The sequence below is a fragment of the Scleropages formosus genome, chromosome 4, assembly GCF_900964775.1.
Source record: "Scleropages formosus chromosome 4, fSclFor1.1, whole genome shotgun sequence".
Taxonomy (NCBI): domain Eukaryota; kingdom Metazoa; phylum Chordata; class Actinopteri; order Osteoglossiformes; family Osteoglossidae; genus Scleropages; species Scleropages formosus.
The window spans coordinates 32,336,385-32,362,334 of record NC_041809.1 but is presented as its reverse complement, the minus strand read 5'-3'; the positions used below and the strand labels follow the sequence as shown (position 1 = coordinate 32,362,334).

The following is a 25,950-nucleotide window of genomic DNA, read 5'->3' as shown; positions in this document are numbered from 1 at the left end:
CATCGGCCTGGTTGTTAATCCGCGGAGGACCCACCAAGGCGCACCCATCCGGGACCACAGACGCACAAGAAGTCTACCCTGAAGCGCACGTGAGAAAAGCCTGGAGCCTGACGCCGACGCAGATTAAGGGATAGATCCGCTCCAGGCAGATACTTCTGAGCATCTTGATTCAAATCTGCACCGCATCGCAGAGCTATCGGTGACAGAACGGGGAGGATGACGTCATCGCGTTCGGCGGACGGGCCGATTATCCGAGCTCCAGCTTCCTGAGGCTGAGGGGAATTCCAAAGGACTATTTCAGTCTTCAAAAGTGAACATAACCCTCACAAAAAACATTAATACCCATTAGAGGGGAAGATCTGCCGGGTTCTCCGAGCCGCGCTCCCACTCGGAGGAGGCGGATCCCGCCTCGCCGTGCAGCGATGGAAGGCCTTCGGGAGCTCCGAGCGCTGGGAAGATGGGCCGACGCTCAGGTGCCGCGGACTCTTCCGGACTAACAGCTTTCACAGACCTCCGAGGTGAAGGCAGCTACTCGCACATCTGCCAAATTCCCCTACAGCACCCCTACCCGGCAGGATGGAACAGGACCACATTCGCACGGCCCTGGACGGCCACGAATTTAAAACATTTTATGCATCTATTGCCGTATCCCGTATTCCTTCCAAGCAGGAGCTCTAACCACTATGCTACCAGCTGCCCCAAAAAGAACAGGAAAAGCAGTGAGACTCACTTACGTTGTCATTTAGCTGACACTTTCCTCCAAAGCAACTTATAATTATTTACCCATTTATATAGCAAGGTTACTCTACTGGAGCAATTTAGGGTAAGGACCTTGCTCAAGTGTATTATAGCCAGAAGTGAGAGTCAAACCTGCAACCTTTTGGAGCTCTAACCACTATGCTACTAGCTGCCCTGCTTACAAATAACTGCTTATCCAGGGCAGGACTGGTACACCCTGGATAGGACACCAGTCTATTGCAGGGCTTTTCCAAATCTTTTTTGATTAAATAAATACTACAAATATATTTGTGGCCATTCTCATGCCTTAGCATGTATCATGGAAATGTATTTTAAATACAATATAGAGCATATTTTTCCTAACTAAGCCTTGGGGACTCCATCCTCACAGCTCTTTATCCTCCCCGAACATGTGACGCCCCGGACAGAACCGTTAGTGGTCACGCGCCCCTCGCCAGACACCCTGCGGCATAGAGGGGGTAGGAGATGCCGTTTGTACTGTGTCAGCGAGCCTGAAAGATCGTCGCGGAGACCAGCGTGGTTCTGGCTTTTGTCACGTCGGCAGTTACACCGCATACATTTTCAAGTTCATTGCACTGCGGTATATGTGTTAGAATAATGGTCCCGAATCCCACTTCAATGTATGTACAATGTATTCTTAGCAAGGTTGTTATTCTGTTTTAAATATTTTGTTTAGTGAGGGATTTAAATAGCCCATCTGAGTGCTCCCATACCTTTCTCCTTGAGCAGGGACTCCACCTCCTGCTTGACGCTGTCATTCCAATGCGTGATGTCCACGTGCAGGGAGTAGTCGCAGCAGGCCTTCTCGTCCGCCCACTCCCTCCAGCGATCGAAGGCTTCGATCAGGCTGCTGCCCGGATCCGGGATCACGTGGTCCACTGGGGGTGGGGGTGGGGGTGGGGGGACAAAGCCGTCTGAGACAGGGCAGACTGCGCTGCGGTCCTTCGACAGTTCACGGCCTCTACTGCGCGCTACAGAGTCGGAAGTCTTTTACACTGGAAGAACAGGTGTGCGGAGGCTTTTTTTGGGTTAGAATTCTCCTTCTACCGAGACTACGCTGGACAGACTAAACTGAAAAGAGAGCGGGGTACTAGGGGGGATTCCTGGGGCGCTTTAGCCAAACTGCCCCATTAAACCAGAGGGGCTGATGGATGAGCAAAGTGACAGTTTGAAGCTTCACTCCTGGATTTATAGCTTTAAGTTCAACCTCACAGCTGGGTATTTTTAACTAAAGCAATTTAACTTTAGGAACATCCTCAAGGGCGCAATTAGGACCCCTCCTCAGGTTTTGACAACACACACCACTCGCTCCTCAACGCCACCCGCGGCCCCGCCCCGGTTCACACCTGTCCGACCGCCGTGCTATCGCGCTCTAAACGCAGCCATCCCTAATGCGAAACACGGTACGAAGCACAGCCGCGAACCATGCAATTAACTGACAGCCTAGCGATCCTCTGCCACCGGTCATTTTCAGTGCCCTGAGAACACAGAGCTTGTCATCAGACAAACAGTCCCTTCTTCAGCCCGGAGCAAAACGGTGTCCCAGACTGCCCTTCCGGCCGACAGCCCAAATCGCGAAGCGGACCATCCGCCACAGCTCTGCTGGAACATTTCGATCAATCGGCCCTTTTAAACACGGAAAGCTCCCTGCTCGCCCTCACACAGTCCACTTCCTTTTCTAAAATACCGCTCAAAGCCACACCTATAGGTAAGAAACCAGTACAACTGTTGCATTTATGCCATATAGGTCATAAATAAAACATCGACGCAGTTCACACCCTTTACAAAGTGTGCCAGAAGAGTTGCGGAAGGCGAAGCGTTCTGCGTTTACTCGCAGCAAACAGATTTTATGTAAAGAGCTCTTTTACATTTACTCATTTACCTAACACACACTTTCTGAACCGCTTGTCCCATACAGGGTGGCGGGGAACCGGAGCCTAACCCGGTAACACAGGGCGTAAGGCCAGAGGGGGAGGGGACACACCCAGGACGGGATGCCAGTCCATCGCAAGGCACCCCAAGTGGAACTTGAACCCCAGACCCACCGGAGAGCAGGACCCAGTCCAACCCACTGTGCCACCGCACCCCCCTCATTTATCTAATATTTTTCTTCAAAGTGACTTACAATATTAATCGACTTACAGTTACTCATTTTTACATCTGGGTAATTTTTAACAGAACAATTTTACACAACATGGAGTCCAACTGTTTCTGGAAGATTACCAGTATCCTACATTCACATTTACCATATTCTCCAATGTGACTTACACTGCTAGATACACCACTTACACTGGGTCACTCATCCATCCATCAGTGGAACACACACACACACACACACACACACACACACACACACACACACACACACACACACACACACACACTATGGGTGAACCTTAACAGCATATCTTTGGACTGTGGGAGGAAACCAGAGCACCCAGTGGAAACCCACACAGAAACAGCGAGAACAGGCAAACTCCACACAGACTGAGCAAGGATCGAACCCACGATCTCTCGCACCACCCCGGCACTGTGAGACAGCAGCGCTATTTACTGTACCATCCTCCTGCAAGTACTATATGCCTCCTCCAGCCGATCACATCGAGATTCCACTGTACTTCAGCTGACTACAGTTATCTGGCTTCGAAATGACTTCAATCTTTAGGATACAATTTAGAGACAAGAAAGAGATGGAATGAGAACTGTCCAAGCGTCTTGCGAGAAAACCATTTTCATGCGCCCTGGAAAATAACCCGTAAACTTGAAAGAAACGCTAATAAGCAGCATCTTTCCGCATTCTGTCTTTCACCAAGTAAATTCACCACTATGTAATATAAGACAGTCACTGTTTCCCAGTGGGAGGCACTGTAAGACCCCTCAGTGTTTCCAGAACAACTCCTCAGTGTGGCCCATATGAATGCCTGCCGATTCTGAAGGCGTCTACGGAGATCCTCTTCGTGAGCCGGTGCAGAGCACTGCTCCTCAACCCTCAACCATAATGTGCCAGTGTACCGCCCGGCAGCTGTTGCCCCATCCTCACATGTCTCCAGCCGGCCCTCTGCAACCCATCCGCAGCTCCGTGGGTCTTGCGTTTCACCCGGCATTTTCCAGCCTTTTGTGTGGGCCTGTCTGGACGGCTGCCCATCACCATCCCGCTACGCCACAACAGCTCCAGTGTGGCAGATGTCTCTTTGTTGCAGGTACTGCTGCCGGAGCGTTGCCTCCTGGTTACATGATCCGTGTTTTGTGTGTAACACTTTAGATAAAAGGTCCTCATGAGACTCTGAGAGCTGCTTCATAGGCTGAGAGATCATGCGGTACGTCTGGAGATGCCAAGCATTAAGTGAAGAAGGGACACGAAGGTGCTACGTAGGCCCGTTCGCAGAATGTCATACCTTCAATCAGTGGTGGTTGACACAGCCATCCATGAGTATTTACATCCTGTTTATGAATGCATTATGTGCAGCTTTAATAGTGGGAACCTCATGTGGAAACCTCAGGTAAATGTTCATGAGAAGTACGCCATGTCCTCACATGCTGTTAATATGTTTTTTAAGCCTTATAGTTATGCTATGATTCAAAAACTCAAAGAACAGGAAGGAAAGTCCTCACCGATCATGGTGGTCCCTCCGGCCAGGGCAGCCTTGGTCCCCTGGGAGAAGTCATCCACGGTGGTCGTGCCCCGGTAGGGCATCTGGAAGTGGGTGTGGATGTCTATGCCCCCGGGAATGACCATCTTTCCATTGGCCTCAATAATCTTCACCCCTCCTGGGACAATCAGATTGTCTCCAATTTGCCTTGTCACAAGGAAGAAGTAGGTCAGCTGAACTCTTTCCCTGACACAGTTTACCCAGACATTTATGGTATGAATCATCATGCTTTGACAACTGTGCAAAATCACATTCTGTGTTATTTGATTTCTCATTTTATCTGTATAACAAATGCATTAACCAATCAACTAGATGCCTGGCCTTGGCATGGAATTACAGTAAATGGTCACAGGGATGTTTATTTGAGCAGTTTTTCTACTCAGGTTTCCCACCACCACTGAATAACCTTGATTTCGCAAGACTGTCTCGCTGACTACGTCGTACCGACTGCACACGGTGAGCGTAATCAGGTGCAGTCTTCCAAAAACTGTACTTTTCTAACTCTTTTGCTGTTAAACAATAGTTGTAGGTCATTGCGGATTCGGAGGCGTAGGAACAGAGCTGTAAAAATAAATAGCGTTACGTTCATGTTTACTAGGACTCAGAATGGCAGGCGTGATCACAGCACAGCTATAGTTTCTGATCACGATGGGAATCACAGGCGTGGAAAAAACGGCTAAATAAGTGTCCTGGTTAATAGGCGTGCAGGACTAATGTCTCTGGGAGCTCTTCCCAGTTATTGCAGGACCTTTTTTTCGAGCCAGTGAGGATTCTGTGACAAAACTTGTGTTCTGGCAAGCGGGAATCCAGCAATGTCTAGCGGTCCCGCAGAAACAGGCAGGGAAACGCACACTGAACACGTGGTGTTGGGAACGAGGGCCGATGGGGGCACTTACTTGATGAGGCCATCTTCCATGTAAATGTCCGCGTAAAACGACTGGTCGTCGTTCACGATCCGGCCACCTTTGATCAGAAGCCTGTCGCTCTGGCGGGAAAGCAAGGCAGACGTGTCAAACGTACATGGCGAGGTGCGTCACTTTTCCAGCTTAGAAGATTAATATACTTCTCAGGCCAAACTCAGATCCGCGCGATTTCCATCGCGATCATCTCTCACATAATCTGAATGCACGGTCACGGCGCAAAGCCCCGCAAATGTTCCAGAATTCAGCGTTACTCCGGTAACCCTGTCAAAGTCAGAGCGTCAGCCCGGGATGCGCATACTGATCTAGTCTGACCGGGGATGTCGTCTCGATTCGAACACAGGGGGGTGAGGGCAGCCACCGGCGAGCAGGACCCGGTCTCACACCAGGCAGACAGCAGAACGAGCTGAGAGACTGCAAAGAAGCATGAAGAGGAGAGCCGGAACTGCGCTCGGAGCACTGGCAAGGCGGCATCTATATATTGAGGGGTTCTGATGGCTCTGGACAAAAGACAAGCAAAGGATGTGGCCGTAGTGCATGGACGGGGCCAGGGGGTAACACGCAACTGTTTACGTCGACGCACCACAGCCCGACTCCCTGCAGAATTCTCGACATCAGTTCAAGGGTCTGCAGAAAATCAAGCTTTGAGTTTTTAAGTGCTTTTCTTCAAGCGCACCCTCGATGTGATCCCCTGGCTGGCTCCGTTGCAGAGCGCTGTCGCACAAAGCCACACACAGCCTTGTGATGCATGGCCAGCACTCGCCCAGATTTACATTTACATTTATTTATTTAGCAGACGCTTTTCTCCAAAGCGACTTCCAATGAACTCTATGTAGTGTTACCAGCCCGCACACCTTATTCACACTGCTAGTTACACTATTTACACTGGGTCCCTCATCATCCATACATCAGATGACACCAATCCTAACAGCCACCCAATCAGCGGAGCTCTGACACCGATTAAGCCATCGGCACTGGCTCAGCAGAAAGGAGTACAGCAATGAACATGTATGTGACACAGAAGGCATCGTTTAAAAGGTACCTGTAGTTTTACTCCGATGACAGAGTGACGATTATGTGCAGCTGAAACCTGCAGGTCCAATAGGTGTAGCACAAGTACAACCTGGGAATATCTATTATCTCTATTACTTTACATCATTTATCAACAGCTACTTCCCAAAATAGTTTACATTTACCTGACACTTTCCTCCAAAACATATTATAGTGTTAATCTACCTACAGCTATTCACCCATTTATATAGCTGGGTAAATTTACTAGAGCAATTTAGGGTATGGACCTTATTCAAGGGTGCTATAGTGAGAGGGGCGATAGGGTTTGGGTTCTGCTCTAGCAGCTCTAACCGCTACACTACCAGCTGTCCTAACATAAATTTTCAAAAAGCACTTTATTTAAAAAAATAAAAAAAAAAAAGCAATGACTCCAGTGTTGCCACACATGCTCTTAATTCGAGGTCACTGGTCCTCGCTTTGTAGAACAGCACAGTATCATGTGTCATGTGCCCTTAATTCAAGGTTGACAATAAGTACCAGTTTTGTTAAGCGCACCAACAATCACGAGTTGGGTGTGAACAAAAAGATGAACAGAATTTACTCCTAATAAGATGCCATTTCATAACACTGTCTGCTTTCTCAGTCACTTTGAATCTCAGCACAAACATCTGTGCCTTATAGTGGACACCAGACACCTACTGTCCTCTTTTCTCCCCTCTATATTTTTGCACAAAGTCCAATCTGGTTTAAGAGTCCAGAAATATCTATTTCCAAACTATTTTTACTCCAACAGCTTAGTAGGTTAATGCATTTCTATAAATTTCTTCTTAATAAAACAGAGGGGCAGCGTACAGAACATCTGGAATTTTTACTTACCCAGAAATTATCAGTTATAAAAAAACGATCAGGAACTCCTGTAAATGAATCAAAGCAGAGCTAATAAAATAACGCACCAGGGAGGAGTGAGTAAAAGAAAGTTTAATGAGTGTGAAAATAAAGAGTGGCCCATGGTAAAAACACAAGCGGTCATAAGCCGTGAACTGAAAACATCCTTGTATCTCAATAATGACGCAACTCTTTTCAAGAAACCATTCAGACTTTATGGTAAAACAGTGAACTTTCTCATGTGGGGTTGTGAGTTCCGATAATTCTTTGCGGCGAAGGGATACAAGAAAATCCAGCGGTTGCAGTAGCACATGCTTCTGTCTGACCACAACCCCAATGGCTGTGACCGCTGTTCACCCTTCGGGTTCGACGAACCACGTGTTATAGCTCGGACTGTCAGACATCACCCCTTTGTGAAAACCAGATGGTGGAGCTGATAAAACCACATGGAGGACAAGAGCGGTCAACCTGAGCGTGTCTATATTCGAAGCGGGACGCAGCCCGGGAGCCCGGGACCTCTGACCCGTTGCTCAGATCAGTTACCGAGGTGCGTTTTACTGCAGTGCACCAGGGTAAACGTGGTACAGCCATCTTGCTTTAAAATTACAGCTTAGCCGCACTCAGCTGTCCTCACCCTGATGAGGTCAGGCTCTCTCCGCTTTTCAGTCCATTACTGCAGACTCCATCCAAGGTCAATTAAGCTCAGAGGCAGCTTAATGCAGGATGCCTTAGCTACTTAGCTCGGGAAAGAGCTGTTAGTCTGGAGGATGCAAAAATCATAGCCGTCGGCTCACGCGGGATTTTTCGTAGCCATAATGCATAACGTACATATAGCTACCGGAGTATCCAAATGGGATTCTAAAAACATCTGAAATATTTCCTGCCGAAGTGTCAAGTCGAAAAAAAAAAAATAAGGGCTGAATTTCATTCTACACTGCTGAATACATTTTTGTTTTACTGAAATTTTTTAAAAGATATCAAGAAAATAATGGGTATAACATTCGTGGCTTTGTTGTTAAAGGGGATCTGATTTATGAGCCCGAGTAATACCGAAAACCGAAAAACACAGAGTAACGCCGGGCATCCCTTGTCACGGGCACCTGACACGAATATGTCACGATTTAGAGCAGCTGAACATGACGCAAAATATGCCAAATTTCAATTTTCCCCTGTTGAGAGGGGCTCTAGGGGGACATGCCAGATGGGCCCAAAAAATCTCAGTTTCCAGAGCCTGCGGGGAAACATGAATGAGGAGTGTGTTGTTATTCTGTTGTTGCTAACAGGAAAAACACGAGAGCCAAAAAACGGCGGCCAGAAGAGTATTATAGGGGGCCATTAACTCTGAGGCCAAAATGTATAAGTTGGGCGAGGAGAGAAGGGTGGAAGAAGAAAATCATTCTGTATGCAAGCCAGTGTCTTCACTTCAGACTTGTTACCTAGCAACGAAAATATTTACCTTTTCCTCAAAGGCATATGAGGGCTTTTCCTCTGGAACTGTCAAAATGGCACAACTTATCAGTCTTAAGTAAGTTGCTTACTATCAGAGGGAAGTTCAGGAAGGTTCTTCTGGAGAGGTACTGTCTGGTAAGTAAGAGACAAATTTCCACCCCAGCAACCATCGCTGTTGTGTTTACATCAGTCACCGAGACGCAGGAATTAGGGACGGGTGAGGAAAGGGGGTAACCGTCTACACGTCTTCGATCTTCTTCACCGTGGGAAACAAGTGCCAAAGTGGCGTACGGTGCATTTCTGCAGCCGCTATCTGCGAGTTTCCATGCAAAATTCGTGCTGCAGCGGCCCAGACAGCACACCCTGCTCTGGGGGGCTGAGGGAAAGCGGGAGACTCCTGTCACCACCGCTCACATGTGAAAGATCCAGCTGGAGGCCCTTACTGATGGTACCAGAGGCACAGCGCTCAGCCCCCGTGAGCCACGGAGAAAGGAGACCACGCCTAAACACGGGACAAAACAGCCTCCCTTTCTGCTTTTCTACAGAACTGTTATTGTTATTCTAAGGGGTCATTTTTTTCTAAGCAACCTTCAGCACTATGAACTGTTCACCTTTTTCCAGCCTCGCTATTTTTGATGCTGCAATATCCAGACTAAAATAAATACATGAATAAATAAATGTTTTTTCAGGCTACAACAGGCCTTCTTCCATGTGCACTTCAAGTGTCTAATAATAAGAAATATTTTTTCACATATTTGCTAATAGAAATACTGTTAAAGTCAACACATTGTTAAATTTTAACTCTGAGTATTGACGTTGGAATAAATTCAAAACCAAATGATCTGCTACTATGATACACTTTGCAAATTGTCCTGTAGGGATTAATGAAAAGCTTATATCATCCTATTCTACCCTACCCTACCATACCCTATCCTACCCTCCCATCCTTCACAACCCAATGCTAACCTACCCTATTCTACCTAACCCTACCCTATCTTACCTCCCTTATCTGAAACTACCCCCCATTCTTCCCTACCCCATCCTACCCAACCCTAAACTATGCTACTCAAACCCTATCCTACCCCCCTTATCCTACACAACCCTACCCTATCCTACCCTACCAAACCCTATCCTACCCTCTTCCTACCCAACCCTACCAAACCCTATCCTACCCACCTTATCCTATCCAACCCTACCCTATCCTACCTTCTTTATCCTACCCAACCCTAACCCTACCCTACCCAACCCTAACCTTATCCCACGCTACTAAACCCTATCCTACCCCCCTTATCCTACTCTACCCAGTCTTACACGATATGCAACCCTATCCTATCTCAGTTTATCCTACCCTATCTTACTCTATTCTACCCTATCCTTAACTACCCTACTTCCTATGCTGAGCACATTCATTCATTCATTCATTCATTCATTCCCAAACGTTAATGTTGTATTATTGTTTCACAGGCGTCCAGGAGAAAAGCTCAACATGTATCCGATGTAACGGGTCCTCAGTCCCCACCGTGTCCACGGTAGGTGCGCCCCCCGCCAGCGGGTGTTGGGGGGGCACGAGCACAGCCACATCAGAAAGGACACCGCAGACACGCCCCTCTTCTCCAGACATCTGTCAAGAGCAGCAGCAGCGAATCCCACCCGCGTCTCTCTCCGACGGAGCGCAAACAAAGGGCGGCTCTCGACGGCACAACAGAGCACAGCAGAAAACACACCCCGAAAAACACACACACACACACACACACACACACACACACACGCACACACACCGTGGGCAACACATCCCGAACGACACCATAAAGCTGCGAGAGACCTCCTGCGCCAGCGACGCACAGAGACAGAGAGAGAGAAGAAAACAAAGGCGTAAATCAGAGTGTCACCGAGGGGATGGGCGTGGGGACACAATGGTGGGACATGAAGAGCGAGGAGCATTTGCGCTCCGCACGAGGACAGCCCTCACACAGAGGTGGAAGAATCAACATAAAGCAGCAAACACAGATGATCTCTGTCCGTCCATCTCATCTGTGTGTGTCCGAACGCCTCTGTAAATTGCACGGGTTTTATAGCCCGCAAAGAAAGCAATTCGGATAAAACCAAGGTCTTAATCACACATATAATTTAAAAATAAATAAAAATCATATATTTGCTTTCCGATTATTGCAAAATTTCATGAGAATGTCGGCTGCTTTTACAGGCCATCCGTTATCCGTCGTCGAGTGAGAAATAAATCAGCGGAGCCCATAAAAACACGCTGCTCGTCCAGCTCGGAACTCGAAATGTTCGCATGATCATGATGAACAGAACAGGAGCGAGAGGTCGATCTCGCGTGTTACGTTCTTATTATTTTATTGTAATTAGTATTATTATTAAAATTACAGAAATGTTGTGCGATTACGCGGATAAGACAGAGGGTGTGGAAACGCAGGGCAGCAGGTAGCGGCGCCCACCGGTTCTGCCCCGGTACCGTACGGCAGCACGGCGATCCTCAACAAAGGACCTGCTGCCGGGCACCTTTAAGAAAACGCCCCGCTGCCCGGTCCGGCCCCGCAGTGTCGCTCCGCGCGCTCCTGCACGCGCACCGGCGCGCGGATCTCCACAGAAAAAAAAAAAAATACACGGCTGCACATCATATCACTGCCCCGACGACGCGTCGCCCTACATTTCATGCAAAATTAGGAAATAAAATAAAGAAAAGCGGCGGACGTGCACACGCACAAAATGGCATCGCCCAGTGACACCTGGCTTTTGCGCGTCACCGGCGTTACGGAGCCACATGATGAAACGAGTAAATGCGACGGCACTTACAGTGATCTTTGGGATATTCTTTTTTCCTTGGTAGGACATGTTTGTTGGCGGCGAAAAGGGTTACGATTGCGCAGATTCGCTGCTTTGTGCCGTATTTTTTTCTTTCTTTCTTTCTTTTTTTTGCCTCGGGCGGTGCGTCTTTGCTGCTGGTGCCTGGATGCGGAATTAAGGAGCGCTCTCCTTCCTCCGTGCCGTCGCCGAGATCAGGAGCGTCTGTCCTCGATAAGAGCGCTGATCCGCCGGGCTCCTCCCTCGCCGCGCTGCGCCGCGCTGCGCTCCGCTGCCACTTCCCCACCGGCCCACAAGAGGGCGCTGCGGCGACGGCCACCCGGCAGCCGTAACGCGGCCGTACAGGACAAAGGGAGGCGAAGCGGGGCGAAGCGGGGCGGAGAGGAGCGCAGCGGCTCCACGTCCAGTGCGAGGAAGACAGCATCGTAACGGTGTCTCGAGCCTCTTGAAACAATCCGTATGAAGGAGGAATTTTGCTCGCAGACCCTCCTTACAAAGACCGGGGCGAAAAGTCAGCTATTACGGAAATAATAAATAATATGCTACCGATCCTTTCACTCCCATTGATTCATCCTCAGCTATTTTATTGAAAAAACAAGTATAACCCTAGAGCAACACCGGCGGTGTAGCTACAGACATGATTATATTCTCTCTAGATCCTTATTCTCGGCAGTCTTTCTTTGTAAAATCTCGTGTTTTCTCTAAATACCTGTGTCCGGGTTTTAACCGCACAAAAGCATTACATAATCATGTTTATGAATATGATTACAGAAAAAAAAGCACATTAATAATAATGACTAGATCGCTGCTGCGGATAATAATAATAACAATAATAATAAGGGGTTTTGTATTGAAAAGAAAGATTTAAGATCGTTAATACGAAGCTGAGTGTAATCAGAAACACCTTATTGTACGCTGTCTCGCCTCAATAAATATGCAAAACTGATTTTTGCATCCATTTATCTGTTTTCAGCACTTTATAGCTATACCCAGCAGGACTAATTCAGTGTTGCAAAATGGATGGGAATTCTTGCTTTGTCACTGTCAGAACTATTGATTCTTCAGGCACCAGACATCTTTCCTTTAGCTCTTTTTCCAGGGCTGTGATGAACAAAGGCCGTGTGGGACCTTGGGACGGGCTCCTGGGGAACAGCTGTTGGCTCCTCAGTTCTCCTCAGTCCTGCCATGTGTTTCCATTGTCTGGGGGGGGGACCTCCTCCTCCTCCAAAGCCAACCCCCCACCACCAGTGGGATCATTATTCGTGGAGTACAAGAGGCATTGTTCAGACATCTAAAGTGGAGCTGCACTCGTAAAGAAAGTGTCTTGAAACAACGGTACTGTGTCGATTTTGCACCAGCTGGTGTTAGGAAACACCACGGCAAAATTTTGTCACATATATCCTCTTACAGCTGCGATAAGAGGGCCACGCAATCCCTGCGTCCTTTCAGTACTTACGTTTAATAATGACGAGTCTCTCGCGCCGAGAGCTTACGAAGGGAAGAGCACAGCGAACCACACGCAGGGCTGCAAAGATACACAGCGACAACTACACGCTATGTCGCTCTCTTTACCTTTCATGGCAGAGTTGGGAGACGGAATATAGTTGTGATATTTTCATCGCTTGGGAATGTGCCAACAATGGATTTTGACTGGATGGGACACTCCATTCTGCAAGCTAAATCTGAGCATCGCAAGCATATGAGTGCTTTTATTGTATGAGTGTAGAGTGTGGAAAAATGGAGCCTCTGTGAGTAAAGGGCTGGGATGTCTGATCCAACCTTTCCACCACCCCCATGTAAAACATGGGGATTAGCTGAGGCCCTCAAGGACAGCAAGACCTTTGGGAGAGAGGAGGTGTGGAAAGAAGTGCCCTTCCACCCTGTCCTCCCCACCGCCACCATCACCGCCACCCAGCTGGGACCATGCCCCAGAAAGGCAGGGCTGCCCAAAACTGTCACAATAACTCCCATTATACTCCATGTACACAGAGTGCTCTGCAAAACTGACAGTGTTGCACATAAGTCAGTTATCGTACTTTTGAATTACTTATTCATACCACATTTTTGAAAGCAATTATTGAAAAAAAAATGCGAAATGCATATTCTTGTCTTTGCCACTTATCATGAAGTTAAGTACTTTCTAAACCTGTTCGTGTTTTGTTCCTGACATCCAAGTGGACAAAGGACAGCTTCAGTTAGTAATTGAACAACTACAGTTAACTTAATTATTCGCAATCAACGATGCTGCAGCTGCTGGGCATATTTAATAAACAGGGGCTCTGGCAGAGTGGAACAGTAGACAAGTTGCAGAAGCCAAACGACAGAGACATTTACAGTAATTGGCAGTACTTTCATATCTTGTTCAGAAAAGGGAATATATCATCACAAAATAGTGATATGAAGCTAGAACATCAATTTCCTGTTTACATTTTTATTCATTTCGATGATGCTTTTCTTCAAAGCGACTAACAGTTATTTACCCATTTGTATTGGGTAAGTAATCGTATGTTTACCATTTATATACCCATATACCCTAAATTGCTCCAGTAATAGAAAGAAAACCCAGCTGTATAAGTGGGTAAATAACTATAAAAACCTTAACATTGCAAGTAGCTTCAGAGAAAAGCATCAGCTAAATTAATAAATGTAAATAACTGGGTAAGTTTACTTAAGCAAATTAGGGTAAGTACTGTGCACAAGGGTACAGCAGCTGGTGGTGGGATTCGAACCTGTGGGTTGAAAGTGAGCAGCTCTAACCACTACGCCACCCACTATCCCTTTTCAAACTCTGCACTTTGCATTCCCCTCGGAAGAGCAGCTAAAAGTGTCATATTAACATCTTTATAAGGTAACATTTTCTGGCAGCGTAAAAACACCAGACTGCACAAAGAGAAAAACTTCCCGTATAGAAATATGTTGATGACATTAAGAGCTCGGAGTAATGGATGAAGAAAGAAAGAAAGAAAGAAAGAAAGAAAGAAAGAAAGAAAGAAAACATTTTGAAGGCTGACCTAAAATGACCAGAATCATAAAGACAATTGTGATAATAAAATATTGCAGTTATGTATTTCACCACATGGTGGCCAAATATCTTTCCGAATGCTGGCTGGGAGGAAGGACAAGCGAGTCCATCATGAAGTGCACTGAAATTTTGCCTTCTCCACAAAGACGCACTTTTAAAATATTTATAGCGCTTGACTGGAAAGGGACGCTGACCGACAGTGACAGAAAAGAAGTGAACCTGAAGAGCTCCAGCCAGTGGCCCCTGCGCCATGTAATCCTCTCTCCTCTTCCTGGCCTTGGAAGGATGTCAAAAGCTGACTGTCTCTGCAGCCAGGACTGCAGTCACACACTGTAATCATCTCCAAGTCCATCTAATGCACTTCCTGCTTTTGGACCGAAGAAGCTTAAATATTGCAGGGCCCGTGATCATAAATCATAGGTAAATATTGCCGTGTGGCGGCAGAAGACCAGCGTAATTGTAATGTTTGGAATCGAATTGACTCGACCTCACCAGGCTTTGTAAAGGGCTGCCATTAAACCTGGCTAAACTAAGCTTAAAAACTGTCTGTAAAAACTTCCCGCAAACTTTTGCATGAGCTGTGATGTTTACAGGATTGCTCTCAGATGTGCGTTGACATGGAATTTTGTATCAACATCGCACAGAAAATGTAAGTAACAAAATTCCTCAAATATTTCACACACACACATCATCCGAACTTCTCGTCCCATACACGGTTGTGGGGAGCTGGAGCCTAACCCAGCAATACGGGGTGTAAGGCTGGAGGGGGAGGGGACACACCCAGGACGGGACGCCAGTCCATCACAAGGCGCCCCAAGTGGGACTCGAACCCCAGACCCACCAGAAAGCAGGCCCCAGCCAAACCCACTGCACCACCCCCCCCCCCCCCCCCCCTTACAGATGATTACGCAAAGCATAATTTTTTAAAATGATTGTGCCTTTTGTATGATATTCATACTTTGTATCATAACATATTCAAGCTGATTTCTTTGAGGTGGTCAAATGATGTTCGAATGAATGTCTGTCAGCAGGTGGTGTAGTGGTTACAGTTGCCACCCTGCACAGAAAAGGTTCGAAGTCTATCTTTACCTGCATTACCCTTGAGCAAGGTATTAACCCCAAATTGCTCCTGTAATACTTACCCACCTGTATAAATGGGTAAATCTTTATAAGTTGCTTTGCGGAGAAGTATCATTTGACGAGATAAATGGAGTCGGATTGTGCTTTCTACTGCCTTAAAGGTGCGCCTCCTACTCAAAAGGTTACAATTCATTAAACCCTTTTCACATGACCATCCTGTCTCTCAACCATTAATGAGAGAGCAGAGATGCAAATTGGTACAGAGAAACAGGACTTCCCACGTTAAGGCCTTTCTTTTTTGTCCCATTCAACCCAAGATGAACATTTTGTGTTACATCATGCTCGCCACGCAGCTAAAAACATCTACACAGAGATTCCAGCATGAAACAGTTTTAAACAAATGACTCTTTCAGAAAACAGTAAAAATAAATCTGATGCAATGTAAAAATCTGAGTTTGAGGTGATATATTTTATGCTATACAGACAACATTAGAAAAAAAGTTTCCAGCTATTGTTTTCCAAATTCTACACTCTACATCCTACAAATTCCACATTTTTAAAGCTTTCCTATAATATGAAAATCTAAGCAGGGGGGCATCCCTTCCATTTGAGCAGGGTGCATTTTATGGGAAATTTTATGTAATATTTCCATGTGGTATTTCTTGTGATATGTCAGATGAGAAAAAGTGCATTCCGGTAATATTGAGTATTGACATTGATATTTTAAACAATGAGACTTTTTGAGGGAATAACAGAATGTTTCCAACCCTCCTGCTGTTGCCACACTTGAAAGACGTTCAAAGAAAAAGTCACTGATTAATGGACAGCAGTCATCGATGTTACATTAAGAGTTCATCTACACTGAATATTGTCAAACTTGATTATAGTTTTTTTGTTTGGTTTTTTTTTTGGGGGGGGGGGGCGGGGGGTTGGGAGTTAAAGGACTGGGCAGCTGGAGTCCAGGCTGGAAGAGGCGGAGGACCAGCTGTCACTTTCTCAGTCTGAGGAAGCGAGCGAGGCTCTTTAATTTTTTACTTCTCTTACAGTGATGTGAATTATTTACAGTAAATACCTGCGACGGGCTGTGTGTGTGTGTGTGTGTGTGTGTGTGTGTGTGTGTGTGTGTGTGTGTGTGTGTGTGTGTACCGGCGGCTGTCTGCGTGCGACACACTCCACCGGGCTGCGGACATTTCCGCCAGTTGACACCAATCGAGTGGGATAAAAACTTTAGTTTTTTAAGCCAAAAAGCGATGCGGTGCAACAGCCGGAGCCCTTAACTTAACTAAGGCTTAACCCGACAGAACTCGTCCGCATCCACCCTTCCTTCTCAGACTCTCACACACCTACCGATCACTTAAAAAAAAGTGAAGATCTTCATTAGGAAACGGACCTTTCCGAACAGAAGCACGAGCGCACCTAGATGCGCACCTATTCAGGTTCTGAGCGCAAAGTGCGTGTGTGTGTGGGGGGGGGGGGGGTGAGAAAGAGCCCCAGTGTGAAAACGTAGTAGTACTGTACTGTACCGTACTGTGCAAAAACTGAAAAAGCTGGAGAAGAAGAGGCGCACGACAAGAGAAGAGGCGCAGGTCGACCCGCGATCTGCCCTTCTTTGTTACCGAACACGACTAGTTTCATCACGTCTTCGCAAAACACTTTCTTTTTCTTTCTTTCTTTCTTTCTTTCTTTCTTTCTTTCTTTCTTTCTTTCTTTCTTTCTTTCTTTTCTAACAGTGTAAAACTGGACTTGTCTCCTTCTCTTTCTCTTCCTCTTACCCCGAGGTCGTCCAGGTTCTGCAGGAGCTCTTTGCCCCCGGCGCCGCCGGTGCTGCTTATTATTCCGACGCCGCGATCCCCAGGCTGTCCCGCCGCCTCACGCGGCGGCTCCCGCTCCGGCTCGCGCTCCGGCTCGCGCTCCCGCTCCCCTCCCTCCGGGCTCGCGGAGCCCCGCGCGGCCGCCCGCTGACCGGCGCCCCTGGAGCTCCGCTGCCCGACGCTCAGCGCGTCGAAGTCGATCGTCTTGCTTTCGTAGGCCCCCTCCACGCTGCAGAACATGCCGCCGAACTTCTGCCGCGGCACCTGGTCCGTTGTGCCCGGCCGGGCGAGGTACACGGGCAGGTCGTCCTCCTTGTCCCACCAGTCGCGCCTGCGATCGGCCATGATCCTTAACTGGGCTGAGAGCGAAGCGCAGGAGGAGTGTGTGCGCGTGAGTGTGTGTGTGTGTGTGTGTGTGTGTGTGTGTTTGTGTGTGTTTGTGTGTGTCTGTGTGCTTCTGTGTGTTCCCGGTGCTCACAGAGTGTCCTGGCCACGCAGTACGGGGCGGTTGATAACAGGAGGGGTGGAGGCGCTGTCTGCGTTGCCATGACAACCAGGATGCAGGGTCCCCTCCGCGGACAGACCGGCACCGGTCAGCGGTCAGGTGGATGGTGGACGGTCAGCAGCTCCAGGGTCGGTGCAGCCTCGGGCTCGAACCATCAGCCGGAACCCTGCTCTCGTGCTCCGGGAAAGTGCAGAAGCAGCACCGGGAGAAGCGGCTCCAAAAATACCCTTTAAAAAGAAAACATAATTATGCAGCATAACTCAAAAGTTTCAAGCAAGTCGAAAGGAAACTGATCCCGCACTACAGAGAAAATTCATTCAGTTTAGTATTTTACATCATCCTACAAAATAAGGAGCTCTTTCATGAAATAGTAAACCCCAATACTGCAGTATTAGAAATTATTCTCAGCAGTTCATGGCTCAGAAAAACTTTGCTAAGAAGGAGCTTTGTGTCACAGTATTTTACTGTGTTAAAATGTGCAATACACAGAACGCTGTGCTTAGGCTAAGTGACGTAAATGATATCATGGGAATACCTGTCCAATAATTTTCTAGAGGAAATTCACACGCTTTTGAGCAAAATCACCGCTTTTCATTTCTCTAAGAAATAAACAGGGTATGATAAAGAAGAAATGTATGCAACTGGGGCTCAACTTCAACCAGATGCACTTGTTACCATAGTATTGTCTTCCCCAGAGGGCCTCGTCCATCGTAAAGGCACTAGCTGTCCATTCAGGACTCGTAACAGTGTCCCCAGCTGTCTTTCACACGCTTTGGGAAATTAATACATTGATAATTTGTATCATTTCCATTTACATTTATTCATTTAGCAGACACTTTTCCTCAAAGCAACGCACATCTCATAGAAAATACTATTTGTGCATTACATTAGGAGAAAGAGGCATAGCTGCAGATGTGTGACTCTTAAGTACAGTCAGTTAATTTCCTTCACCATATAGACCAACGTTCATCACACAAGCAGCTGCATAAAACTTTACCAGAATATCGACGATTCCTAATCACCTTTCTAGTACTTTTTTTTTAATATAAGCATTTACGTTACATAGTTCAGAGTTTATGATGAAATGATCAGAATAGCTGTGTCTTTAAGGGAGCCGCCGGCCTCTTGGCATCGAGTTGACAACACAGCAGAAAGAGACGAGTCCACTCAGCATGAAGATGGCAGTCTGTCTGACAGGGCGCTGACACACACTCACACACACACATATACAGTGACAACACACGCAGAGATAAAGAAGCACACCCTCACAATCTGTGGTCGCCGGACCCACGCCTTTCTTGCGCATCTCAGACACCCACAAAAAGAGGCGGAAAGACTGTTTCACGGCTGGATGCTGAGTCATGACATCTTCGTGAAGATCGTTTTTGAACGAGCTACCTGACATTTTTTTCAAACTGAAGCATCTGAGACACAGAGAGCCTGATGTTTGGGTCCTTGAGAATCAGTAGGTTCAAATCTGTCAAACCTAAATAATTGCTGATCATCTTTACGAAGTTACATTTTATTGAGTGTTTATTATTTTATTCATATAACCCACTGATTCCAGGAAGTGAAGTGTAATGCTAGGTCCCCTTTCAAGTGTTACCGCTTTAGCTTGTACTTGTACTTTGTCTTCTTCTTTTTTACGGGAATCTTTGATATTTGGTGCATTGAACAGAGCCATAATGTGGTATAGATTGGAACACTTCATATTCCTCACGTACATTAGATATCTATTATACACAAATAGTTATCAAATGTAAAGATTGTGCAGTGGCTTTGATTTATTTATTTATTTTTTTGTTGCAGTTGGACCTCGACTGTAACTTACTGCTTGTTGAAGTTATGGTCCTGGAAACAAAGGACATTAAGATAGTAAGAATACACTATGGGAGGGACATCAGTCCATCACGGGGTAATCTCACACACCCATTCATCCCCAGCTTCACACACAACAGGTAATTTAGAGTAATTAGTTCACCTGAAACACATGTCTTATGGACTGTGGGAGGAAACTAGAGTACCCAGGGGAAACCCACGCAAACTCCATAGAGACTGAGCTGGAATCGAACCTACACCTAACCACTCATGGTACTCCAACTGGAACCCTGTTTGATGAAAAATTGTTACAAATTTTTGAAAGTTATAATGTAATACCATCTCATTTACATTTAATCATTTAGCAGACACACACACACACATTTTCTGAACCGCTTGTCCCAGATGAGGTCGCGGGGAGCCTAACCCGGCAACTCAGGGCGTAAGGCTGGAGGGGGAGGGGACACACCCAGGACGGGACGCCAGTTCGCCGCAAGGCACCCCAAGTGGGACTCAAACCCCAGACCCACCGGAGAGCAGGACCCAGTCCAACCCACTGCGCCACTGCACCCCCCATTTAGCAGACAATTTTCTCCAAAGCGATGTTCATCTCATGGAAAATACAATGTGTGCATTATATTAGCCAAAAGAGAGGCTTGGATGCAGATGCAGATTCTAAAATAGTTAGTTACTTTCCACCATATGAACCAACGTTCATCACATGAGTAGCTGCTTAAAAGTTGATCCAAATAATCAACAATTCCTAATCACAGTCCTAATATTTTTAAAATTATTAAACTTTCACATTACAGGAGTAGCTGCGTGAAAGTTTATCCATTACTTGACAGTTATGATCTCAGAGTTATAGAGTATGAACATTTACACCTTACATGAACTTAAGAGACCATGGGAGAAGTGAGTGCAGAAGAGGTGAGTTATAAGACCCTGCTTAAATGTAGACAGACATTCAGCAGTTCTGAGTGACAGGGGGAGGTAATTTCATCAACGTCTCAACGTGACTTCCTGTCCCTCTCTGTATTCATGATTTCATTTCACATGTAGATAATGGGAACGTTGGAGCTGCCGCAGTTACATGTGAAATGATCCTCACTGTAACATCAGTGTGGAGACACACAGTAGGAGGACAGATTTGAAAGAGTCAGCATGGTCACTGCAAGGTTTCCTCTACATAATGAAATGTAATGGTAATATTCATAATCTGCTGCAAAAAATGTGGTAATGTTGTGCAGTTGGCTGCTTTTCTCTCCAGGATATATCCTACCTTGCACCCTGTGCTGCTAAGGTGGCCCTGCATTGGATAAGCAGTTATGGATGGACGGGTGGATGGATGGAAAAAATTAGGAAATGCAAACACTAAAATATTGAATGATGTAAAGTAAAGCTACGTTGTCTGAACGCTTGTCCCATACGGGGTCGCAGGGAGCCGGAGCCTAACCCAGCAACACAGGGCAGAAGGCTGGAGGGGGAGGGGACACACCCAGGACGGGACGCCAGTCCATCGCAAGGCACCCCAAGCGGGACTTGAACCCCAGACCCACGAGAAAGCAGGCCCCAGCCAAACCCACTGCACCACCACACCCCCTGTAAAGTAAAGCTAAATATTTGATAATGTTGAAATTTTCATAGGGTGGTATGGGTGTAGTAGGTTGCACTGCTGCCTCATAGTACCTGGGCTTTTTGGGCATGTGTTTGAATCCAGTTCGGTCTTTGTGGAGTTTGCGTGTTCTTCCTGTTTTAATGAGGTTTTCTCCAGCTGCTCTGGTTTCCTCCCACAGAAAAAGAAAACATGCCTTTCAGGTTAATTGATGACTCTCCCAGTAGAGTGTATGGCTACCCTGCAACAGACTAGCAACCCGTCCAGGGTGTACCCTGCTTAGCCTTGTGTAGAGAGCTTCCAGGATAGGTTCCTGACCACTGTGACCCTGACTTGGAAAAGCCAGTCATGGAAAGTGAGCGTAAGTGATTGAAATACACAGGGGAATATAATTAAAGCCTATTTTTTTCTACAGTTATTGCCATAGTAATTACAAATTGCTTGTGAGCTAAACGCTCCTAAGAGAACCCAAAACGTAAAAAATTTTCCAGCCATAAGGCATAATGAAACTTTTGTATGTAACTTTTACACACACGTTTTATGTACAGCAGGCCAACGTGTAAGAAGGGACAGGACAGCTATCACATAGACATGATTAAAGTGAAGTGATCTTGGACAGCAGCAGGGACACGTTCGCACCGCTGCTGAAATTCTACACCGCTCCTCGACGGGCGCACGGCGGCAGGCCACGCAATACGCAGGCCACTCGCTCCCGTTCTGGAACGGAATGACAAACACAAGGAGGATGAAGTCATCCAGGGAGTGGAAATTCAGTGAACACGATGTGTCATCCAACAAACCCAGACATATGCATCAGACAATATTGGTCTGCTTTGGAAAACACCAAGTGTAAATTTACTTTTAAAGGTTCTGACAAGGGCTTTTTTGCAGATCTCGCAACGCTTAGAATAGTGGAGTCGAGCAGCAGATATTACGTGTCCCCATTCCTTTACCGCTTAAACAAGATCAGCTGATCAAGCTCTACGTTGGGTTAGGACTAAACACAAGTAAGGTCCTTGTCTCCTTTCTAAAATAGAAACACGGCCTGCAATTTTATCTGATTTAACAGGAACAGCTTTTCAAAACGGTTAGTCAGTCCTCGGAGGCAGGAGCCCCAAAAAGACAATTAAACCTGTCATAAGTTCATTTTTGCATAGCTCTTGACTCTTTATATCAGTTACTTTTAAATAACTTTTCTAGGTGAAATGTAGCATCAACGCTGGCTTGAGAAGAACATGAAATCGATGGAGCGCTAAAATACTGGTTTGCTTTGTTGCCTCGGAACCCAGCGTGATAAACACAGGTTCAATTTTTCTGGAAAAAAAAAAAACAGGTTTATTCCCATCTATTAATGTTGTTACAAATAGAGGATGTCGAAAAAGATCTTCATAAATCTTACATATTTCCCCCTTTTCCTTCTCTGTTTTCTCTGTTCTAGAGCTGGGTGCATTTCTGTAAGCGTTTCAAACCTACATGTGTAATATGCAGAAAAGAGGAGAATATATTGCAAATTAACATCATATTTAGTAAAAGCATTTCTCATGTAGGTGCATTCTAATTACTAGATACGCTCAGCGAGGTTTTCCAACTATTTCTTCTACATTTACTTATTTAGCAGACACTTTTCTGCAAACCAACTTCCAGTGAACTCTATGTAGTGTTATCAGCCCACACACTTTATTTACCGCGGTGACTTACACTGCTAGATACACTACTTACACTGGGTCACTCATCCATACATCAGTGGAACACACTCTCTCTGTCACTCACACACTATGGGGAATCTGAACAGCATGTCTTTAGACTGTGGGAGGAAACCAGAGCACCTGGTGGAAATCCACACAGACACAGACTGAGCAGGGATCAATCCCACATCCTCTCACACCACCCAGGCGCTGTGAGAGAGCAGCACTACTCGCTGTGCCACCCAGTACCATCAACTGTTTCTTCCTAATATGCAGTACTCAACGTTAGAAATCACAGCAAACAATATTATGACATAAATAATTAAAAACTATTAGTGAATACTGTGGGTCGTCCTCGGGTTCACCCTGTCTTACAAAAAAGTCTTTCAGTTTGCATTAAAGACTCACATTACAGCGCTGGCTGGGACTGCCAGTTACCGTGTCTTTCAAAGTGGTTACTGCTACCTTCTGAAAGTGCCTCTAATAAGACGGTTCTGCACACATTTGTTTTAATATGCTTCATTAGCAAATATTCTAATATGCTTAATGCGCTTTCTTTTAATAACAAACGCATTTCATTACATCGCTCAGTCCGTGACAGACCGAGCCAAATTCAATAGCTATCATAAGACTCTTTTTTTCGTCTTGAATTAATTCACACGTAATGTTGACGTCGCAGTCGAAAAACATTCAGAGTGCAACAATTGACATGATGAGAGGGCAATAAGATTTTTCAATTATTTTTTGGTAGCGCTGGAAAACGAGACATTGCCGTGGGGAAAGAAATACCGATAAGTAAATAAGGTTATGCTGGACATCTGTGGAAGGACAGCTACGGAAAGCCTCCAAGGGGTCTGGACAGTTAACGTTGTGCTACCTGACCTCAGGGGAACCACTCAGCAGGAAACTGGATAGAGCGGGAATCAATGTTTAAATGGTGATTGATCTGCTGGCCCACTGTAGCAGGGGGCAGATATGAATAAATAACGGAGCCCATTCACAGGGCGCCTCGTCCTTCCAGCTGCTTCCGGCTGCGATGAAAGAATGAAATCGAGTTATGGCTTGAAAATGAAATTACAGACCCGAAGGTCCTTCGTTCTGGTCTGGGCTCTACAGCACCGTGATTCCGCTGGACCTTCCAGCCTATGGTTGGTAGAAGTTCACTTTTATTTCCCCTGTGTTCGGTTGCTTCGCAGCTGCATTAGATCATTTCTGAGCCCTCATTTCCTGCTCGATTGCTGTTGCTTCATTGCCCGATGTTTCCAGCGGGATTTACAGTTAAATCCATCAATAGAGCAGGATGTGTCCTCACGTGTACAACAGCAGGCTTCTTCCTGGGACTTGGACAGGCAACACATTTACCTTTTTCTTCTGCGTTTCCACAGAGCGTATACTCGCATCATATGCAAAATTAATCTGAATGAAATCTAGCGCTCAACGCGGTAGGTTGTAAGATCCAGAAAATGTCCATTAAAGGACCGGCTCAATATTCCGACGTTGAGAACGAAGCGAGCATCGCAGAGGGAAAACACTGGTCGAAAACTCTGATTTCGCACACCAGTGATCTCGCTCTGCTGTTTAACAGGAGAGGGACGCAGCATCTCTGAAGAAGAGACCCAGCTGTTGCGCCTAGACAGAAACCGTCTTCGCGTCCACTTCGCACCACCCTGCAGCGGCAAACGAGAGTCTACTGAGAAACCTTTTCAAATAGGTCAGTTCCTCCGGAATGATTTTACGGAAGAGAAGGGTTAACCTGCCATTCATTGTTGGACAACAGACAGCATGCTTCATTTCCCTCCAGCCAGATGACATAAAGAATCCAAAGCCCATTGGAAATCAATGACCTAATTAAAGTTGTTCAGAGAACACTATGGGGTCCCTCTGCCAGGGCCTCTGGCCATGATGTCATCCCCCTCCATGCTCACCCACTCCGGCTCTCCGGTCACACAGCGGTCTACTAAGTCATGATGGGAGCTCTGTGGATGGGATATTCCATTTGCACCAATCAGTGGATCAATTCCCATCTTTACTAGTATACAATGTTTGGGTACGCCGCTATACTATTTTGCATATACTGCAGCATCATTATTATATGTATGAAAAATGTATTTTATATGTATTTATGACTAAGTACTGCATAAACGTACATGCAGCGTTGCTTGGAAATATTCAAACTCCTTGCATCCCCTAGTTTTACCACAAAATCATTATTTAATGAGAAGTAGTCTGTCTCACCTGACATAATAGGTTTGTAATGACCAATTCCATATGTTGCCTTAGAGGAAATCATATGCGTAGCAGAAAAAAAATAAATAAAATAAGGTGAACCCAAAGTTTCACTGGTTAAACCAAGTAGGCTCAGGTGTTTAAACCATGACCATTTATTAATTATATAGGTGTGTAAATCACACACGTTGTCTGAAACTGCTTGTCCTGAGCAGGATCACAGCAAGCTGGAGCCTAACCCAGCAACACAGGGCACAAGGCTGGAGGGGATGACACACCAGTCCATCGCAAGGCAGCCCAAGCAGGACTCGAACCCCAAACCCACCGGAAAGCAGGCCCTGGCCAAACCCGTTGTGCCACCACACCCCCCTTTTGGTGTGTAAATCACAATCATTTATTCATTTAAAAGCTTAAGGTTTAGATTTTATGTGTTTATTTTAATATTTTATACTTATATATATATAATATATATATATATATATATATATATATATATATATATACTTATATTTATTTTAATATTTTATACAAGAATAATGACTATCCTTATAGGGTTCACATACTTTCAAGCAGGACTTTATGCATCACGTTTTCGATTTTAAGTTACTACAGTGAAATCAGGGCCTTTTTTTTAGCAAAACTCTTTACCTAAAAGGTATCATAAGGATCACAGTGTAGACTGGCAAGTACT

The 25,950-nt window shown here is 46.0% G+C and overlaps 1 protein-coding gene across 5 annotated transcripts in view; it reads right to left on the bottom strand.

Moving 5' to 3' along the window:
* The window catches only part of dpysl3 (dihydropyrimidinase like 3), a 33,828-nt gene extending 16,016 nt beyond the window's left edge, over positions 1-17,812 (bottom strand). For 3 of the 5 annotated variants that reach the window (XM_029250999.1, XM_018752090.2, XM_029251000.1), the window contains exons 1-4: positions 11,489-11,783; positions 5,306-5,394; positions 4,372-4,556; positions 1,473-1,637 (exon numbers count right to left, since the gene is read on the bottom strand). In XM_029250999.1, coding sequence (XP_029106832.1) covers positions 1,473-1,637; positions 4,372-4,556; positions 5,306-5,394; positions 11,489-11,527 — 478 coding nt within the window. In that variant the 5' untranslated portion in view covers positions 11,528-11,783. Of the gene's footprint in view, positions 1-1,472; positions 1,638-4,371; positions 4,557-5,305; positions 5,395-11,488; positions 11,784-17,371 lie in introns of those variants that run through there. The other 2 variants (XM_029251002.1, XM_029251001.1) reach the window with 2 other exon arrangements.
* Between the last annotated feature and the right edge of the window lie 8,138 nt (positions 17,813-25,950).